The 21,081-nt window shown below is 41.7% G+C and overlaps 1 protein-coding gene across 1 annotated transcript in view; it reads left to right on the top strand.

Moving 5' to 3' along the window:
* Pappa2 (pappalysin 2) overlaps positions 1-21,081 on the top strand; it is a 249,125-nt gene that overhangs the window by 11,712 nt on the left and 216,332 nt on the right. The window contains exon 2 of the mRNA XM_050135420.1: positions 10,426-11,497. Within this exon, the coding sequence (XP_049991377.1) occupies positions 10,426-11,497 (1,072 nt within the window). The remainder of the gene's footprint in view (positions 1-10,425; positions 11,498-21,081) is intronic.

Genomic DNA, 21,081 nt, shown 5'->3' on the forward strand with positions numbered 1-21,081 from the left:
AACACAGATAAGAATTATAGGCTAATTTAAGATGTAAAAATTAGTTAATAAGAAAGCCTGAGCTACTAGGCCAACCAGTTTATAATTAATGAAGACCTCTGTGTGTTTCTTTGGGACTGAATGACTATGGGACTGGGTAGGACAGAAACCTCTGTCAACATAAGAATAGTGATTACATTGAACTAACCATGAATTTGGAGTTATACTTACTTCGCAGGAAGTCCCTGACCAGTGATGGTGGCTGTTTCATCTCTGGTGGTGCAGAGAACTCTGCTAGCTAGGCTCTCTGGGTCTGCCTTCTTTGCTTCTCTTCCTCATGGCCTTCCTTACCCATGCTAGTGCCTAAAAACGTCTTTGGCTTGAACACTTGCTGCCTGCACATCCACGCAGTTCATGGACTTATTAGCAGTGGAACCTCAATTACCTGAGTCCTGGACAAACAGTATCCTTAACCAGCTAATGGTCTGCTTACTCTGCCTTTTAGGCAAATAGAAGGCTGCAATTATAAGATGAGACTGAAAAAGAAAGCTAGTCACTAAAATCCTTCATTAGCACATGGAACAATCTTTCCTCCTTCTATAGCTATATCCACACTCTCAGGTGTGGATAGAGAGGACCAGCTGCGATACTGAGAGATGAAGATTCTAGACATTTGTCTGTGAAAACAGCAGCCTAGTGAGGCACATTCCTAGAGTCAAACGGCGGCAGCTTCTAATTTGGTTTCATTTCAGCTCTTCCTGGCTGCTTCTGTTTAATTTAAATTTCTCATTGGAAAGTAGAAGAAAAGATTTTAGGAAGATTTTTTAGTAAGATATGATTTTCTTTTCTTTTCTATTTTTTTAAAAGATGGTTTTAGTCCTTATTTAACCCTAACTATCAGTTCATTAGATGATCACATATTTTCCTTTGCCCTGTTTCCTCAGAGACTAAGCAGAGCAATTCCAGGCAGGGGTTTACTCAGAGGTCTGAGCTAAGAGAATGCTCTTTGAACACAGGCCTCTGAAGACTCACCTGGGTTCAATTTGAGAACATAAGCCCTGACTGTCTGACACAGTTGTACAGATACACAAAATCACTATGAACATTTAGGTCTGATGGGCATAGCCTTCGGGTATGTGGTCCTGAGTGGGCTGTCTCTCAGTGCTTTGTTCCTTGAAAGCAGAGGCCTCTTAGGTGACTTGTGACTGTGTGGCAGAGGTATGAACATTTAGGTATTACTAGCTAAGCCCAGATAGCATGTATAACTGAATGATTATAGTAGCCACTGGGCAAATGATTTATGTTACAAGAGCAATTAACGTATCAGATTAAGAAAACTTGCTCTGCAGAGTCTATTGTCGTCTGACCAATAGTGGTAGGTTATTTTCAAGGCAAAGTCTTTCCTCCAAGCTTGCTTTAACTCATGTACTGCAGGACCACTGAGCATGTACGGACTACTGTTTAAGAATTTCCTAGGGTGGTATTGATTCTGTAAATTGAACCTACTAAAAGGCACTGCTAAACAAATTCCTGAGAGACTTCTCAAAGTCATTTGTTTGATGGAGAAATGAAACAATAGGAAATTGGAATTGGAGCTGTTTCTCAGGCATTAGGGAAGAGTTCTTGGGAGGTGGAGGTAGAGGACGGTGGAGAAAGGGGAATACGTGGGGCTAAGGGTACCACTGTGTGTCTGTGTCTCTCCGAGGGTTAATGGGCTCTGGAGGCCATGGTATTATGTCAGGATGAATGTTTGCCCTATTCCAGACTCTCTCTGGTGTATGACTTTGCCTCCCTCAGAATTTGCATCTCTTGCCTTCTGCATTTGGGGAAGAATTATGCTGTACTACTGGCCTTCCCATTTTTGTTAAGGGGAGAGATCATCTTGATTGGAAAGCACGCTGCAGACAGCTTTCAACCTTTGATGAGAAACAGCAGGCTGCTCTACCCCTCTCCCCACTATAGATGCTCACGTGTAAACCCTAGGCAGTCAACTTCAAGCCATTGACTAGCATTGACTAGCTCTTAAGGGAATTTCTTAGCTACAGAATCAGCATAGTTCACTGAGGCTCAGGAACTTTCATACTGTTTATTCTGAAAGGCACAAATAATATCTGCTAGTAAATAAGCAGATAAATAGATAAGCAAACAAACAAACAGAATTCCCCAGGTTTTAAATTGCTCAGACTTTCTTTCCCTTCTCCCTCAAACCCTTCTTTGTAGCAAAGACTACACATAAGGAACACGACAATACTTATTAAACTTCCACTATTTTTTTTTTTTTTTGCTTATGTGAGGAAAAACAATTTAGTATTGCTCAAATATACTGAGATGATGGGTGGTATCTGGCAAAGCACTGAGTCTGGAGGAAGCTGCCCGGATGAGTTAGAGGGGACAAGGATGAGAAGGGCTCTTTACTCTTCCCTATCCCCAGTAGTTAAAGGAAGAGGAGGTGAGAGTCAGCATGCCTCCTTATAGGCCCTGCCTTTGGGGCAGAGCCCTGCTAGGTCAGATGAGTAGCTACTCCCTCTGCGGGAGTGAGCTGTAGAGGGTGAAAGATTAAATTTTCTATGTTTTAATTAGAGAAAACAGAGTTGTTGTGTGACATGTTTTCAGTTGGGAGGATGCCGTTGACAACTCTGCTAAAAACCTTCTGTGGATCCAAGCTAGTAATGACTTACTTATTCCTACCATGGGCAAGATTCAGGCCTTGATACGATGGGAATCAGGGGAACTCTAAGGAAGGACTGTCAGCTCTCAGGGAGCTTGTAAGTTTCTTGAAGAGATGGACCTCCATGTGCTAAAATAATGACCATAGCCATGGGTACACCACAAACTGCTCAATGGGTGCTGATCATTCTTAATAGTTCTACAAGTGTTAGTGTTTTTCATCCTCTCTCTCATGCTATAAGTCAGCACTACTTATTATGTCCATTTTATGGACCTAAAAGCTAAGGTAAGTGGGACCATCTCATGTTGGCAGGGTTGTGGGGTTACTCTTTGCCTGATCCAGTTGCTCTACTTCATAACCTGCTTTTTCAAACACACACACACACACACACACACACACACAAAATTGCTAAACAACCTGGTTTTCAGCTGACTGATGACCTGGCCCTTCTTGGTCATTTCTCGGTCTCCAAGGCTTGTTGGGGAGATGTAGGGCTCTTGGGATGGGGTAGGGATATCCTAGGGATGCCCTGGAAACTATGAAGGCACTGGCCACTTTTCAGCAAGGCACATTACAACTGTAATTTGATTACTCTGATAGCAACTCTGGCCTCCATGGATTATTGCTTACTTCCATTATATATGTATTATATTCACTCGATGAATTTTCAGCCTTATGCAAAATTAATCAACACTTATTCTCCAAGAAACAGTCTGGTCTGACTTGAAATCCTGCTAACTGGGGACTTGGGTATAGCCTAGTGCTAGCCTGTGGTTTTAATATGTGCACTGTATATTTGATCCCTACTAACATTAGAACAAAACAGATGGAGCTAGACGTGTAGCTCAGTGGTAAGCACTCACCTAACACAGGCAACCCGTGATTCCATTTCTGATATGATAACAACAGGCACAACTACTGCCATCCTGGGGTCCTGCTCCTCATAGCATAGTGAGGTTCAACCCCTCAGCTTCACTTGCAAGTCTGTTGGAAGGCATGGTTTCAGGTATTTCTTGAGTTCCGCTGAGTCCAAATCTATATGTCTCTAGATCTAGTTTCAGCCTGCGGATACCAGGCAGTATGCAGAAGCTGTGATTTGGTTCAGCTTCCTGTGTTGCCTCATCTCCACCCAGTCACAAGACTAATCCCCAAGAGTAGCTAACCTGTATGGACACAGTGCCAGAACCCGTGCAAGCTACGTTCTCTAGGATCACATGTGAGCCTCCTTTTTCTGAGGCTATGCCCTTCTTTAGGTTCTTATATTCCACACCATCATTATTTGCTTCTCCTGTCTGTGCAAACCTGCCTGGTGGACTCCCGCTGTATGCCTGGGTGGCCTGTGGAGTGTCAGGGAAATCACCCTTCCTGGCTTCTTGCATCCATGTCTGTGATGAGAGCGTGACTAAAATGAAAAGTGTTCTGTAAAGAGAGGTTGAAATGTTTGCTGGAAAGATGCTAGTGAGATGGTCCCCAGGGGACTTTCCCCAACTCTGTGCTGTAATTTGTAAAACGTCGGACTCAGAGATGAAAAGCTGTGCCTGATCCTGTCTTGGAAGAAAGTTATCTAGAACAGCTGGAAAACACCTCCTTGGGCTCTCTCTGTTTTCCTTTCTACCCATCTTCCTGCTCACATAGTCCTGCATCTGCCAGGTAGACTGCTCTTTGATGGATAGCCTTTTTCTTTGTCCTCCTTGTCTTTTTTGCCCTTCTGCAATCTCTCTACTGTGTGTGTGTGTGTGTGTGATGAGGAGAGGCTGATGGGTGTTGAGTAAGTAGTTCTGCAGAAGGCATCATATACATGTGGGGGGTAGACCCAGGCATAATACCCTGAGAAACGACCTTGCCTTCTATTAGGCTGATTTATGATCATGACCTAAACTGCCCCCCACCCGTTCCCCTGTCCTTTTTTCCATTTCCCTCCTAAAAACAAACTTACACCATACGGCATGTTTTTTGCAGTTCCCAGAGTTGATGACACTGGGCATGACTCTTCTGTTTTGTTGATCGAAGCCTTACCTTCCTGGAAGCTGGTGAAGCTTCTCTGAGAAGCAGGACTCTCGATCCTGATTTTAATCCCCCAGAGGTGTGGAGCAAAAAACGCTGCCATGGGGATTTCTTGGAAGTTAGGCTCCTCAGCCCAGTTCTTGCCAAGAGCATCATTTCTGCCCAGCCCTCACCTTCCCCCTGCTTCTCTAGCTTGTTGTTTAGTGAGCTCCTCTGTGAGAATCTGTCATGGATGAAGTCTCCAGGGGAGGCTTTGCCTAAGAAAAGCTCTCAAGAAGTTTCATCATATGTACTGTCTTCCAACTGTGTAGGCTCTAAAAGAAAGCAGCTTGTTATAGAACGGCTCGGGAAAAGCACATCGAACATACTGGGGAAAGTCAACAACTAGTTGCACAGCAAGGGGCATGCCTGAGCTCTTTTGCTTCCCTCTGTTCATTCCTATGCACCACATGCAACTTCAGGGTTATTGGGGGCCTGGTGGGGAATATGCTCTCTGCCAGTCAGGACTTCCACAGCTCAGTTAGATGTCACTAGCAGAGTAGATAGGGTGAAAGAAGAAAACCCCACCATTTCGTGACCCTGTGGGAAATTCAGATATCTCAGCCCAAACCTCCTTTTTATCAGCGAAGTCCCAAATGACCTAGATGAATAGATTTATAAAAATACCAGTACAACAAGACTTAGCAGGCTGCCTACTTCAGTGAGGATGGTCAAGATTGAGGACTGCCCAAGCAAGATGAAACTTAAGACAATTTTTGAAGGGCCTCTCAATAGATGGGCAATAGTTCAGATAATATGATGGATATAACACAATTTGTGGTTCTGGGTCCATAGTGGGGATGTTGTTAGGATAATAGCATGCCTATGAGGTATGCTTCACTGGGGAGATCCAGGAGAATGAACACAGCTTCTTCCTCAGCATTGGACCTATGTAGCCCCATCAAAAGGAACACAACATCTTCATTTGTCTCAACACTGAAAAAAGTTGGCTTACTGTTCCAGAAATACAGACGGGTGTTCTGTTTTGTGGATGTAAAGGGCACAGGATGCTATCTTTACTATTGCTGTCAAATCAGAATTAGAAAGACAATGGCTTCCCGAACGTCAGCAGGTTAGTTTTCTAGTTCTTTCCTTTAGTTTGTCATTGACATTTACAGTTCCTAGATGACAGTTTTCTTCCTCATTGGGAGCCAGTGTGGAGTTTTCACCTCTGTCTGGTCTTAGTCAAAGCGAATGACAGACAATTCCTAGAGGGAGATGACAGATTGGGAGAGACAGCCACTGGATTGAAGAGGTGGAGACAGCCCCTAGAGGGGACTTCCTAGTTTCATTTTCTTCAAGGCCAGGCTCCTCTTTCACCATTGCAGATTTAATTGTGAAATAATGGAAGCCACTGCGGTGAAGTCACTTTCCTGTCCTTTGCAATACCTTTCCTCAGCACTCTTCTCTGTGGCCACAGTTCTGGATTCAACAGAACACGTCTCCTTGCTTGGCCTTGGGTCCTTAAGACTTGGTAACTATTTATCACAGATAAGCGTGTGGACCACCAAGAAACATTATCAAATATTCAGCAAGTCTGCCTGTCAATGGGGTTTCTGGCTGATGTCCTTGCTGGTCACTGGCTTTTTCCTTCAAACTATTTCCAGGTGTGGATTTGGGCCTGTGCATTTTCCAGGCGGCACGGAAAAAAAAAAAAAAAAAAAAAGGCAACCTGTAAATCTATTAATCCCACATTTGTCAGCTCATGTCGTTCTTTTTGCTTCCAAGCAATAACATTAAAAAGAAAAAAAAAGATTTGAAGTATTTTACTGTAATCGAAAGAAGATGGGCATCTTGGTTGAATAGGCTTGGTTTCGATCTCTGCTTTTGGCACTTGCTAGATGAGAGACTGTGAATCACTTTCCCCATCTTTCAGTGCTCAGTTTTTGGTCTTCAGGGAAGAATATTTCATTTCAGAGCCTACATTTGTGGTACATTAATAGGGATGGTATATGAACCATGGTTACAACACAGCAAAGCCTTAGTAAAAGGTAGCTCAAGTTTCTTTTGTTGCATTTTGGCCTAAGGAGCAGCTCTCCTAAGCATAAAGAAAGGATTTGCAACATTCAAAAAAATCAGGGTAATGTCTATACAGGGACTGTGCTGAAAATTTCCTGACCAACCAGTTACTCACAGCACTCTAGCTCTGAGGCTCACATTTTATTAGAACTGTTCATATTGCTCTGAGGATAATTTAGTTTGAGAGAAGGACCTTTTCCCTAAGGGTAACTGACTGTATTAATTTCAAATGCTAGTAATTAATAGTAGTAGAGAATTGGAAGCAAATTTTTTTTCTTGAAGACACTTGAGTATATGACCTGCTAAAATCACCATGGCTTCTAAATATATTGTTTTGAGAGTTCAGAACATAAACACAAGAACAAGATATAAATCTACTCCCTGAATTTACTTTATCCCCTTAAACACTCAGTTTAATATAACATAAGGTGTTTAGCCATGTGTAAATTTAGTAAACATCGATCTATAACAGAGAGCAATTAGAAGGGAGCGCTGGAAAATTATTATCTAAGTTTTAAGAGGATGTGATTCAAATGTTTGGCTTCAATCCCACCGCCACCCTTTGAGTTACATCACTTGAACTGATTTTTCTTTTTTTTTTTGTTTTTAGTTTTTTTTTTTATTTTTTTTAATTGAGAATTGAACTGATTTTTCTAACCATGGGCTATCAGAGTTCATTTTGTTGCTGAGTGACTTCATAAATCATATTCACGATCTGGTCCCTCTGTTCTTCCCAAGAATGTGGCTTTGATGAATAAACACCAGTTATAATGTGTTTGTTTCTATCACATGTACATCCAAAGTTATAAAATCCCACTCTTGCACAAGCTCTGCGTTTCACCATGTATACTGTGTTGGCTCCGCTCCTGCGGGTTCTGCCGTCCTCTGTGCTAGACTGAGAGGAGAGAGACATGTCCTCAATATGGCGATTCTGTCATTTTTTTTCCTCCATGAAACAAAATTTATCGTGTTTCCGCTTGGTGGGGTCAACTGAGAAGGGCTGAGAGTCATTCCTAAGGGCTCCTGGGGAGTTGTGCCAGGCTGCCCTGTAGTTCCAGCTTATAATTAAAGGGCCATGCAGAGCAGGCTGGGAATGGACAGATTTTATTCACAGGTACGACTGGTGCACAGGTAGACATCCAATCGCTCAAGACCTAGAGGGGAGGCAATATTTACCACCTTCAAACGACAGAAAGTCACATCATCTGCGACGCAGCTGAGTCTACTTCAGTCAGAGGGAAAGAAAGGGAGACATTTGGCCACTTAGATCCGTGTTCCTTTTCCGTCTGGAGCTCTTGGAACTGTCTCCTACTGTTTCAGCAGAGCCAAGTGTGCACCTCTCTTCCCAATACCATGTGCAGTGACATCATATTAGCAGCCTAAAAGTAGCACTGTGGGTGTAATTTGCACTACAAAAATTAGCAAACACTGAAAATTAGTAACTTGAGAACTTTATAGCTTCTGGTGAGACAACTAAGTAGAAATAATTACTGCATTGTTGATCAAATAGCGTTCTGAGGATGGTAGACTAAAGTTTTCAAAAAAATGCCACTGAATTTAATTAACAATTTATTAAAAATTATCTAAAATATCTATGCTCCAATCCTTTATACATGCCTGTGTAGGCAGCTATTTGTAACACAGTCTTACAATTTTTTTAAAAAAATAATCAGCATGTAGCTGAGCTATCAGTGACTCTATGGTACTCATACTAAATAATGTGGCACTTTTGTTCACAGGACAGAGATTGGACATAATTAAGGTAATACTGTACTTTTCAGAATGTAAAGTAGAAGAAACGATGAAGCAGGGAACTTAGTATTGGTCATAGTAAGTTTGCCTTCTTTATGAAAATCCACCTGATGCAAGGATTGTTAGAGAAGTAGTTCTTAAACTCTCTTAATAGAAGAATAAAAGTAAAAAACAAAACCAGAAAATAAAGCAAAAAAATCAAAAACCAATATTGACAAGTTGGAATTGCACTGTAATTAGTCATTACCCATTCTTCAAAATTTAATTATTATTCTTTACTATCTTATATTATAATTAATATGCAATTATCACTCTTCAAAGTTTAACTATTCAGTTGACAAAGCACTATATTGTTTAGAATTCATTTGTCTCTCAAATTTCAAGTTATTTTATGTCAGGGACAGGAGAAGACATTCTGCCATTTATGAGAGTGTAGCTATTTGCTTGCCATGAAAGTGGAAGCCGTAAAGAAAACATGCTCTCCCAAATTGGAATCGATGTATTTTTCCCTCAGTGAGGACACAAAGTAGGGCAGATGGAGAAGGGGTGTTCTGGGAGGAGTTGGAGGAAGGGATGCATATGATAAAAGTGATATCACATAAAATTCTCAAAGAATTAATCAAAAAGGAAAAAGAATGAGAAGCCTTTTGCTAATACATCTATACCACCCACAAACAAATATTGTTGGCTTAGATTACACAGGAATTCAGGGAATAGATAAAATGATTTTCTAATAGTCCAGGGGAGAACAACACTCATTTTATTTTCAGGCACCAGATCCGAATACTCTCTATCAATCATCCATCAGTGTAGAACATTTATCATGCTGTGTGTTTCCATTGAAGTGTAATGCTTTCATTGTAGTTTATTAATAAAGATGCTCCTTAGAGTAGTGGTTCTCAATCTTCCACATCCGGTGACCCTTTAATATGTTGTGGTGACCCCCAACCATAAGATTATTTTTGGTACTCTTCATAAATGTAATTTGGCAATGATTATGAATCGTAATGTAAATATTTTTGGAGATAGAAATTTGCCAAAATGATCCTGACCCACAGGTTGAGAATCATTGCCTTAGGATATGCAAGAAGAAGCTACTAAGCAGGAGCTGTCATGCTGGGACTCAAGCACGCCCCTCTGCCTGAGGGTTCTTTTCCATCTGTGGCTCTCCCACCAAGTCCTTAACATGCTCCTTACTGCCCCCATTTTCAGAGTTCGTATCCGCAGGTATCTCTGCTATTATTTATTCTAGTGAATTTATTGGTCTAGCGCTTGTTCTGAGCCGGGTAGTGGGGCAATGCATGCAAGGGTCTCATTTATTTGGGGAGTCCTGTTTGTGTTTGGTGATAGACATCACTGGATAGAAAATGGCCATTCTCCTAACCGACTTTCTCAATCTTGAGGCTTGGCCCCTGGGACCACTGTTATTTTGGATTGTCTGGGAAATAGCTGTTCTTTGTTGCTGACTATTGTACTAGAGGAGCAGTGGGCTCGGAAAGATATTTGGATATTACAAGTGCCTTATTTTCCTCACGAGAAACATCCTTTCAATGTTCAAGGAAGAAAATGATCTTTTTGGTCTCAGAAACTGTGACTGTCCCGGGGCTTCTGAGGAAGTGAAACGACTCTAGAGTCAGTCTAGGGAAGGAGGCCCTGAGTCCCTGAGCATGGAGGATATTCACAGCGAAGGGTAACCATCGTTTGTGTTGGAAGTCTACCTCCTGGCTTCTACCTTGATTATTTGAAAATACCAGAAAGAGCTAAATTGAATGGGATTGTCTTGCTTTTCTTTTTTGTTTGTTATATCAGATACTGTCAATGTATCTGATATGGGAGTGTGGGCAGGCAGCCAGTGTGGGGAACTGAAAACCTAGGTTCTTGCTATTTACACGGACTTTTCCTCTCCTTTTCTCCACTCCCTTTGTATCTTGTCTTTCTCCCCACAACTCTTCCTTCTTTCCCAGGTGTGTTTGATAACTGCTCCCACACAGCCAATGACAAGGGCTGGGCCCTGGGGATCCGCTCAGGGAAGGACACGGGGAGGAGAGACGCTCGCTTCTTCTTTTCTCTTCGCACTGACCGGGTGAAGAAAGCTACAATTGTGACCGGCCACAGCCGCTACCAGCCAGGCACATGGACTCACGTTGCAGCCACTTATGATGGACAGCATATATCTCTGTATGTGGATGGCACTCGAGTGGCTAGCAGTCCTGACCAGTCTGGTCCACTCAACAGCCCTTTCATGGCATCTTGCCGCTCTCTACTCCTGGGAGGGGACAGCTCGGAAGATGGGCATTATTTCCGTGGATATCTGGGTACACTGGTCATCTGGTCGACTGCTCTCTCACAAGCCCACCTCCAGCACAGTCCCCAGCACCCAAGTGGAGCAGATGAATTGACTACCTTGATCCTGACAGCCACTTTTGACCCTCTGAAGGAACAGTGGGCTCCCTTTAGAGATGAGGCTTATCCCCGACTTGCGGTTCTCCAGGACTCTGAGTCACAGCCTGAGATTCTGTCACCTTTGCAGCCCCCACTTTGTGGGCAAACAGCTTGTGACAATGTGGAACTGATCTCCCAGTACAATAAGCATGGGCCCCTTCGGGGAGAGAAAGTGATTCGCTACCAGGTGGTGAACATCTGTGACGATGAGGGGCTGCATCCCACTGTGAGTGATGACCAAATCCGCCGGCAGCACGTGGCACTGAATGAGGCCTTTAGCCGCTACAACATCAGCTGGCAGCTGAGTGTCCACCGGGTCCACAACTCCACCCTGCGCCACCGGGTCGTGCTCGTTAACTGTGAGCCCAGCAAGATTGGCAATGATCACTGTGACTCCGAGTGTGAGCATCCACTCACCGGCTACGATGGGGGTGATTGCCGCCTTCAGGGCCGCTGCTACTCCTGGAATCGCAGAGATGGACTCTGTCATGTGGAGTGCAACAACATGCTGAATGATTTTGATGATGGGGACTGCTGTGATCCTGAAGTGACTGATGTCCGCAAGACTTGCTTTGACCCAGACTCACCCAAGAGGTAAGGAACTGGGGTTTGGGATTCTCTTCTTACCTGCGTGTTTCTGATGCGGCACTACTCTTTGGCTTCCTGGAGACAAAGATATATAAAAATATAGCCTCCAGATAAAATGTTCTTCCCTCCTAGGCTTTACTGGCTTTTATGGAAGCGCTAGGTGTGTGAGGTAGTTGAGGATTTGGAAATGCCTCATCAGGTACAGCTCTCACAGAGCTCAAGGTCTGTGGAGTGGAGCCAAACTCCCACAAAACTTGTGCAGGGCAGAGGAGGCACTGAGGAGCTGGAGAACTCCTACCAGAGGAGCCCAAATGATCCCCAAGAAGAAACACGGGATGCCTCAGAGAGAAAGGGAAGTATTTCTCAGTCTCTTAGCTCCGTGAAAAAGCCACTGTCATGAGCGAGCGAGTTGGTGAGTTAGTCAATTTTTTTGTCAGTAAAATGATGTATTTGAAGTGAACTTGTTAGGGCTCATCCTCTGGATGCACCAGTCCCAGTCTGGGTAGGCCTGGTGGACAAAGCAGCCCACGGTGACAGGAGAAAACTGTTTGCTTCATGCTTCAGGAAGCAAGAGAAGAGGAGGAAGAGGCCAGGGTCCTGCAGTCCCCACTAAGAGCACATTCCTGGCGATTTGAGGACCTTCCATTAGACTTGACCTCCTACCTCTGCTGTCACTTCCTGTAACACTACCCTGAGTTTTGAAGGACTTGTTGGTCAGACTCTTTGTTGCTGTGACAGATACTTGAGGGAAGTGATTTAAAAGAGGAATCATACTTATTTTTTCTTGTTACTTACAGTCTCAGAGGTTTCAGTTTATGTATGGGGACCTACGGTGAGACCTCTACACAGCAGAGGAAAGCTGTTACTTCATGAAAGCCAGGAAGCAGAGAAAGTCTGAGTGGTGTTAGGAGACAAGATAGGCACTTTAACAGTATGTGCTGGTGACTCACCCCCCTTCAGTAAACATTGCCTTTGAAGTCTCTACAACCTCCCAATAAAGACAGTAAATGAGGAGTCTATTAGTCGATCAATCCATTCATGAGCTCAGGGCTCTCCTCTCATGATCCACCACTTCCAAAAATTCTATCAGTTAGCAACTAGTGCTTTACCATAGGAGACTTTGGGAGACAACAGACCAGATTCCAACTGAACCAGGAGCCCTCATCGAAGTCCCAGTTAACAGTCTTTCAGGGTGTCTGGGCAACTTTATCTTCAGAAAGGCTCTTTAGCTCTATGAATTTTGGCTGCATTACCCATATCTGGGTCTTTAAAACATTCCTCCACGGTCTCAGAGTTTCTATGGAAACACATCTCATTCCGTTTATTATCCAGACCTATGATGCCCAGATGCAATATTTGCCTTGTATAACTAAAGGGGATGTTTATACTATTAGAAGTACTAGCATTAAATCCAGCGCCTTGATTATGCTAAGCACCAGCCTGCCATGAAGCAAAACTCCCAGTCTTGAATATATGAACATTCTTGATTGTTAAAAATATTTAATTCACAGTGTGTGTGTGCATGTGACACAACTGTCACTCACATCCAGAGAACCGAGTTTGGTCCTATGCGGGTTCCTTGCTGTCAGTCTGGAGTCAGCGTGATCTCACTAGCTCAGGTCAGCTGTTTCTGTGGGTCTCCTCATCATGGTCTTGACCCCTTTGCTCATCTTATGGCTCCTCCCTCTCTTTGACTGGACTCTGGGATCTCAGCCCAGTTGTAGCTATGGATCTCTGCATCTGCTTCCATCAGTTGCTGGATGAAGTTTTTATGTGCGAAGGGGAAATAGACAAGATCTCCAGAGGAAATTGGGAGCATGGGGGTGGGTAGAAAGGAGAGCAGAAAGGGAGGGGTGGGGAGAAGGGAAGAGGGGAGGAGAATGTGAGGGAATGGGTTGACTGAGATGGGAGAAGGACAGAGAGGGAAAGCGAGAAAAGAGGTATCTTGATTGAGGGAGCCATTATGGGGCTAGCGAGAAACCTGACACTAGAGTAATTCCCAGGAATCCTCAAGGATGACCCCTGCTAAGACCCTAAGCAAGAGTGGAGAGGATTCCTGAATTGTCCTTCCCCTCTAATAAGATTGATGATTTATTCTTTCTTACAATTTCCCAGCCTTAGCTTGACTTGTTCCTAACTGTCTTTTCTTAAATTATCCAGTCTATCTTTTGCCTCTGGTCTTTTTCTTTCTCTATACCTTTCTTTACTTCTTACTCCGTGGCTTGCTATGTAACTGGTGGCTGACCCCTGATATCCTCCTCTCCTTCCTTCTTTTTCCTAGGTCTTATCATCTCCTTCTATTTATTCTCTCCATCTGCCAGTCCTGCCTATCCCTTTTCCCTCTTAGATATTGGTCATTCAGCTCGTTATTAGACCAATCAGGTGTTTTAGACAGGCAAAGTAACCCAGTTTCACAGAGTTAAACAAATGCAACAAAAAAGAATGCAACACATCTTCACATCATTAAACAAATGTTCCACAGCATAAACAAATGTAACACACCTTAAGATACTATTCCACAACATATATTACACTTGATCTTCACTCAAAGAGAAGCAATTATCTTCTATTTCTTCAGACAACTTAAAATTTTCAAGATAAATTTAAAAAAAAATCTAACTTTAGTATGTTTATTTTACTTAAGATTTTAGTTGTTTACAGATTTGGGTTTATTATTTTAAATGTTGTTCTCTGTGTGTGTCTATGTATGAATATGTGTATATATGTGCAGGTATCTGTGGAGGATAGAGGTATTGGATCTCCTGGAGCTGGAGTTAGAAGTGGTTGTGAACCACCAATATGGGTTCTGGGAACCAAACTTGGGTCCAGTGGAAATGTAGTATGTTCTGTTAACCTCTGCACTATTGTTTTTAGCCAGCCTTTTTTTGTTTAAAGTTGTAAGGTTTTGTTTTTGTTTTATGAAAATAAGATTTAAAAAATTTCTTATCTCTCTTCTTCATGCTGGCGATTTGTTTCAAAAGTCTAGCGCTTGTTCTCACAGTAGGGAACATAATTTAAAATCTCTATTTATGTTTAATTGTTCCCAAATTTCCCCCTTTGAAAGATGAAACCCAAAATACACAGTGACAGGTAAGGGTTTTTTCTCTTTCAATCCCCTCATACTTAATCTATGTGTGAAGTTTTCCTTTATCCTCTATCTTATGCTCTTTGTGCTGAATTTTGGTTATTAAAACATTGAGTTATTTTTTATTGTTGCCGAAAAAAACTGAGGCAGTGTCCTTTATCAGGTTCTTATGGAATGTCAGAAGCATTAAACTAGTCAGAGGGACAAATAAAAGAATCCCTAAAGGAAAGAGCTAGCCACTTCCTGGAGGACTTAAAATTTGTGTCTAAATTCTCTGGATTTAAATACAGGCTGAAGCCTGAAAAACAACAAGGCCTATAAATAGTGCCTTTCTGGGCCATGGCTTGGATCATTTGAAAGAACTTTGGATTCATAGGGGACCCTTGTCTCTGGGTTTCTATGAGGTTTTTGGGGTTGGTAAGATGAGTGGCCACTTCTGAATTAAATTAGCCATGTACAACACTCTTGATATTACAATTATATCACAAAGCTCAATCTCACAGTCCCATTATTTTCTGACTCTTAAAGGATCCAACTTCAACAAATGCTTTGCCAGACACTTATTGAAGGAGTGATTATATCAGGCACAGAGTCCATCTATTTAGGAACTCAGAGTTTGGGGGGGGGGTAGTGGGAGAATGGGCTCAGATCTATAGATAGACCGCAGAGCAACATTCATTGGTAATTGATGATTGATGTTTGATGATTGTTCTTGCTTTCCAAATCCTATTAAACTTTCCCACCACTCCCATTGAGAAGTCAGAAATGTAGGCCAAAGTAGTTCCTTTCTCAAAGACTCTGGGAGGAGGAGAGAGTCCATGGAATCCAGCATCAAACATCTGTAGCCCAGATGGGGCTATCAAAGGGAAAGCGTTTATAAGGATTGGAACTGGTCAGAGGAGATATGAGTTATAGATATATGACCCAGCCAGTGGATCAGAATTAGTGAGACAGAAGAACTTGGCTGTGGCTAAGGAAGGCTAACCAGATATCCACTTCTGCTTCCTAATTGTCTTTAGAGAGTCCTCAAGAGGTGCAGGGGAGAAGGGGGTTGAGTGCCCACATCAGTCCAATCATAATTATCACTGACCATTCACTTAGGAGCTAAACCAAGAACATCCCTGTGCCTGAAAGTGAACTCAAGTTTCCCTGGCCGTTTGAAGCTTTCAGTTCCCTTTGGTCACTGCTTTTATCATCTTCCTTTCTAACATCATTTCTCGGCTTCTGTACTTGCTTTCTATCTATCCGATTTGCTCTTTTTCACAGGAGTTGCATTAAGTATGTAGTCCATTGTGGAACTACGTACTTGTTTCCCCTTTTGAGTCCGTGTCTCAGATTCTTAATACTGTTGTTGAGGAGAATAATCATTAAGTATAAGCAAATGGCGGAGTCCTGTTGAAACCAGCATTTGACCACTAGTGTTAGACCTTTCTAGGGAGCAGGTAGTGGGAAACCAGCCATGTGTGTTCTGAAGGTTGTGCTAGGCAAACACCTCTTGTGCTCCCCGCTCTGTTCTCTGCTCCATTCCCTGAGTTTTGTTCAAGGGAACAAAAGACTGTGCATGGAACGCTAGTATGCGGACTGAGAGGTCTCAGCACGGTCAGGGCAAAACGCATGTGGTATGTGAATTGTACCGTGGAAATGGGACATCTCGGATCAGGAGGGCCATTGCACATGATATCAAAGGGGATGGGTGGAGAGACTGCTGCCGCACTAGCTTGTATGTTGGGACTTCCCTGGGATTTGCTCACCCACACACTGTGGCTTTGGAGCCAAAGGAATGGTGGAGATGGGCTCCTGCAGTGATGGGTCTGTTAAACATCAGCCAGCCTTCATGATACGTTTCTTTTGAAGTCAAGATTCAAAGTTCCCTGAATTCCACCCCCCCCCAAAAAAAATAAAATCAGGGGAAAATAAGTGTAAGGAGGTAGAAGAGGGCAGGGAGAGAAGAAACTAAGGGAAGGGCTTTAAAACTGAACAGAAAAAAAAAAAAAAACCCAGTCTTTCCACTTCACCGCATTTGAATTGAACAAACTAAAGGGACATCTCAGCTTCTCCTGCCCGTGTCACCTGATGAGGAGAATTAGAGAAAAAAAAAAGATAAGCTTGGGCAATTTATGTAGAAACAGAAACCTCTCCTGTTTATTCTCCTACAGGAGAATTTTCCACAGTTGCAATAAATATTGTCTTAGAGTAAATAAAATCCAGCTTTTCTCTTCACCTGGCTAAGGACATTTTTCTCTCCAGGTGTGAGAAGAGAGACTGTTTTTCTCCCTTTGTGGTTATTTCTTGGCTCAGTATACAGACTTGTGGCTGAGCCATGCGGTCTGTCTGGGTTACAAATATTTCCTCTTAGGAAAAATGTTGAGAGACCCCAGTCTCCAACCGCATCCAAGTCGTTCAAGGTAGTTGGGTGTTTTCCTAGGAGTTGGGGGTGCAGCTCTGGTCCCTTGGCTAGCTGCCTCTTTCTCTCAGCTGATCTGATGTCATTTTAAGATCTCTTCCTAGAATGTAAGCATAAAGACAGCTGCATACTTACATTTTCCTTCTTTCTGTTTTCTCTCTAGAAACCTTGTCTGTACCTTTCTTTAATGACTATCTCTATCTATCTATCTATCTATCTATCTATCTATCTATCTATCTATCTATCTATCCATCTATCCATCCATCTTATCTATATGAAATCTTGTTTTTCCCTAATCCAGACCCGTGTTCTCCTGATGTCAGAGATACAGATTGGGCAGTGGGTAGAACACAGAGTTGCTTTTGCTCCAGGGCTCTTTCTAAGGCTGTTTAATCTTAGTACCTCCCCCTGGAGGAAGCTGCTGACCAATTGCATTTTTGAGTTGTATACTTTCTTTCCCTTGTCATCTAGGACTTCTTCTAACAGTTGTGGACCTGATTTCTCAAGCTCAATACTTGGATAACTAATTCTAACCTAGGCTTGACTTCTAAAGGGTACCATGTCTTCATTCCTTGTCCTGGAATATGACCTTTTAATTGCACTTGTACTGTTTCTCATCTGCTCAGTATTGACTACCATCTCCTGGCCAGTTCATGCTTTCCTTCAGTCATTGCAAAGGCTTCCAAACCAGTCCCGTGTTATTTGTTCTTGCTCGTCCTTCTACCCGAGGTCTATTTTTAATATGACAGAGTATTTCTGAGATCACAATTCAGATAGTGTGATCCTTCTACAGTAGCCCTCAGCTCACAAGGAGTCAAGGTTATGGAACAATGCCACTCTGCTCTATGGGACCTCCCTGATCTCACACTGTCACATTAGGGGCTTCACTTCTTTCTGTACCTACCACCCAATTAAATCCTAGCAACATGGCCTCTCTTCCTGTCCTCAGACCTGCTGGTTACACACCTTCAGCAGGGGCTTTCCGCTGTTTTTCACTCCTCTGGGATGCTCTCCTCCAAATTTATGTGTGGTTATCTTTCACCCTTTCTTTTTCTGGTGATTTTTCAATGTCACCTTCGGGTGAGGTCTTCTTTGGTGGCTCCATATAAGACTTCACATACTCCCTTGAGTTTTCCTTGTTTTGTTCCTGTTTGAGTTTTCTTTTTAGAATTTATCACTAGCCTGTTATTTGGTTCATTTTCCTTAATGTCGATCTTCTCCAGTGGAAAGCAAATTCCATGATGAAGGAATTTTCACATGGTTGGTTACTATTGTACCCTAGAACCTAGAACAAAAAAGGAATAAATAATTGTTGGAAAGTCATGTTCTTACTCTAGTACAGTGGTTGGCAAACTGTGATCAGTGTACTAAATTTGGCCAACTATGATTACATAAACAAAGTTTTATTGGAACACAGCCATACCCGCTTGTTTGTATATTATCTATGGGCTGCTTTCATGTGGTAGACTTGTATAGTTACAAAGAGACCAGATGGCCCACAATATCTAAAATATTTACTATAAATGTTTGTCCTACTATATATTCATCATAGTATACTATAATTATCCCTTGTTGCCTGTCTCTTACACAAGACTTTTGATTCTTTGTTCATAGTTCTTGGAACAAGAAAAGTACTTGGTTAGTATAGTAAAAATGAAGTGATTATTTATAAAATATATGTCACATATATACATGTAGCATATATCATATGTATACACACAGACACACACACACACATATATATATATATACATAAAACTAGCATACACACACATACACACACACACACTTAAATGAAAAGCCTATGTAGGTTAAATGACAGTGGAGTAGAGATTCAAAGGCAACAAATATTACTCAGTGTTGATAACAGTTTTATTAATTTTATTAATCTTTTCTATTTATCTCATCACAGGTAGAATTGCCACATTTAGGGGCAAGCAAAATAAGTTAGAAGATATTTGTGGAGAGAATGGTTTAAAGCCATTCTGTTAACCAACTCATTATTTGGTTTACTGGAGTCCTAGTATGCTGAAAGCTTGAGACATAAATTTTAGCCAAAAGAGAAATAATAGTCAACTACAGCATCAGGAAATTGGACGGATTTTCTTTGGAGGGGATGGCAAGTGAGAGCAGATTTCGATAGGAGATACAAGGCACTCAGCATACATAGAACTGTTCTGAATAGAACCTCTTTGAGATGATTTCATAGATTAGCCGAGACTGTTTTTATTAGGCTTTTGTGATTAATCATCAGTGATATATTGAACCAAAGGCACTAGACTTATGGTGCAATTGCATAGGATTCATGAAGATTTTGGTGAGGAATACAGGTTCTGAGATGTCATTACTTGCAGCAGTAGCATCTTGTTCGGACAGCTCTTGACACTTGTGTCTTGTTAGCAATCCACTAGACCACCATAGTTTCTGCTCCCTACAGCTTTATAAACATTTCTTCAGTTTGTTGTGGCTCCTGTTTCACCTATTTGGATCTTTTCTTTTAGATTCATTTCTTACTACTAATTGCTTCAATTTTTTGAAATATTTTGGTTCAAACTCTACAGACAGTCAATGAGAATTGACCCAACTCATTTTTGTGTGTGAGGCCAAAGTCAGATTTCTGTCAGCCTTTGTTTCTATCAACTGTGACCAAAAGACAAATAGTTGGGAAGGCTGCTTAGGACTCCACGTCTGTAGTCTTCTACCAACTGATTCAACATTCTGGGTAAAGTTGGCTGTTTTATTATCTTTTATTTTAGACATGCATAGTCATTTTTATTTTATTTTATTTTAGCTTAGGTCTTCCTGGTTGTCTGTGATAACCATAGAACATTCAAACCAATTGTGTTCTCAGGACCCCATGATTTAGAATGCAAAATCCTTAATTTTATTGTTGGAACAGAACTACATTTTATAATGATTATTGCATTTAATGATGGCAACAGATTTAAGAATTAAATATTTAAATTTCCTATGTTTTCTATGTAAAAATGAGATTTATAGAGTGAAGCAACGACCATCATGAAGCGACAGAAAAGGAACCCAACTGACTTCAGAGACAATGCTATAATGGGGGAGGTCATGTCCCTAACAGCTGGAAATAATGAGTATGCAATAATTTTAATTATATAATCCTTACACAGGATGTATATGAGGAAATGAAGGAAAGGGAATGGAAATCACAATAGAAGGACTTTATGAAAGAAGTGAGTTCTTTATGACACGAAGAGTACAATAGAGGAGATACTATGGAAAGGCGCATATTGTCAGGTCTAAACATGATAAGGTCACTGTGAAAAGAGGTGTTGGGAAGGGCAGTTTCATAGAAAATAGAGAGAAAAGCCCAAAGTGAGAAAGTTAGACCTAACAGTTGTTAGAAGTTTGGCTTAGGGAGTTGCACAAGACACAGTGTGGTGCCATAGAAAATGTATAGAGACAGAGACCTCTGTTTTATTATGCATTAGTTTCAGTAGTTACCATCTAGCTTGAGATATAGATTTTCCTTTAGAGAAAGCATTTTTAAATATTATTCTATTTTAACTGTGTGTGTGTGCACTATGTATGCACACACACTATGGCACATGCACATGTGGAGGCCAGAGGACAACTTGGGGGAGCTGATTCTCAGCTCAGGTCGTCAGGCTTGTGCTACAAGAGCCTCTCCCCTTTGAGCTGTCTTCATGCTGTGAGATCAATTTTCTTATATCTAGAAAATGTCATTAAAGTTTCTTTTATTAAATAGTGTTTTCTAGCCTTAAGACTATTGCTTCCACAAAGCATCTTTATCAAACTTTTTCAAAGATATCTTTGTTAGGTGTAAACGCTCAGATTGACTGTTTACTCTTATTAAGTTATCCCTTTCCAGCTCCTTGTGATCTTACAAATTGACTAATTGTTATTGATTTGTGTTTATTCTGCCTTTTCTCTTCAGCTGCGTTTTGAGAAAATTTGTCTCTTTGATACACTATAATTTTACTATGACATGTTTGTTGTGATCTTCAATTTTTTAAATTCTACTTGAGGGTTGCTGTCATCGAATCTGAGCACGCATGTCGCCATCAGCTCAGGGAGGTTGTGAACCATAGTTATTCAGATACATCCTCC

Source organism: Alexandromys fortis, unplaced genomic scaffold (assembly GCF_014885135.2).
Source record: "Alexandromys fortis isolate MF-2015 unplaced genomic scaffold, M_Fortis_MF-2015_v1.1 scaffold_21, whole genome shotgun sequence".
Taxonomy (NCBI): domain Eukaryota; kingdom Metazoa; phylum Chordata; class Mammalia; order Rodentia; family Cricetidae; genus Alexandromys; species Alexandromys fortis.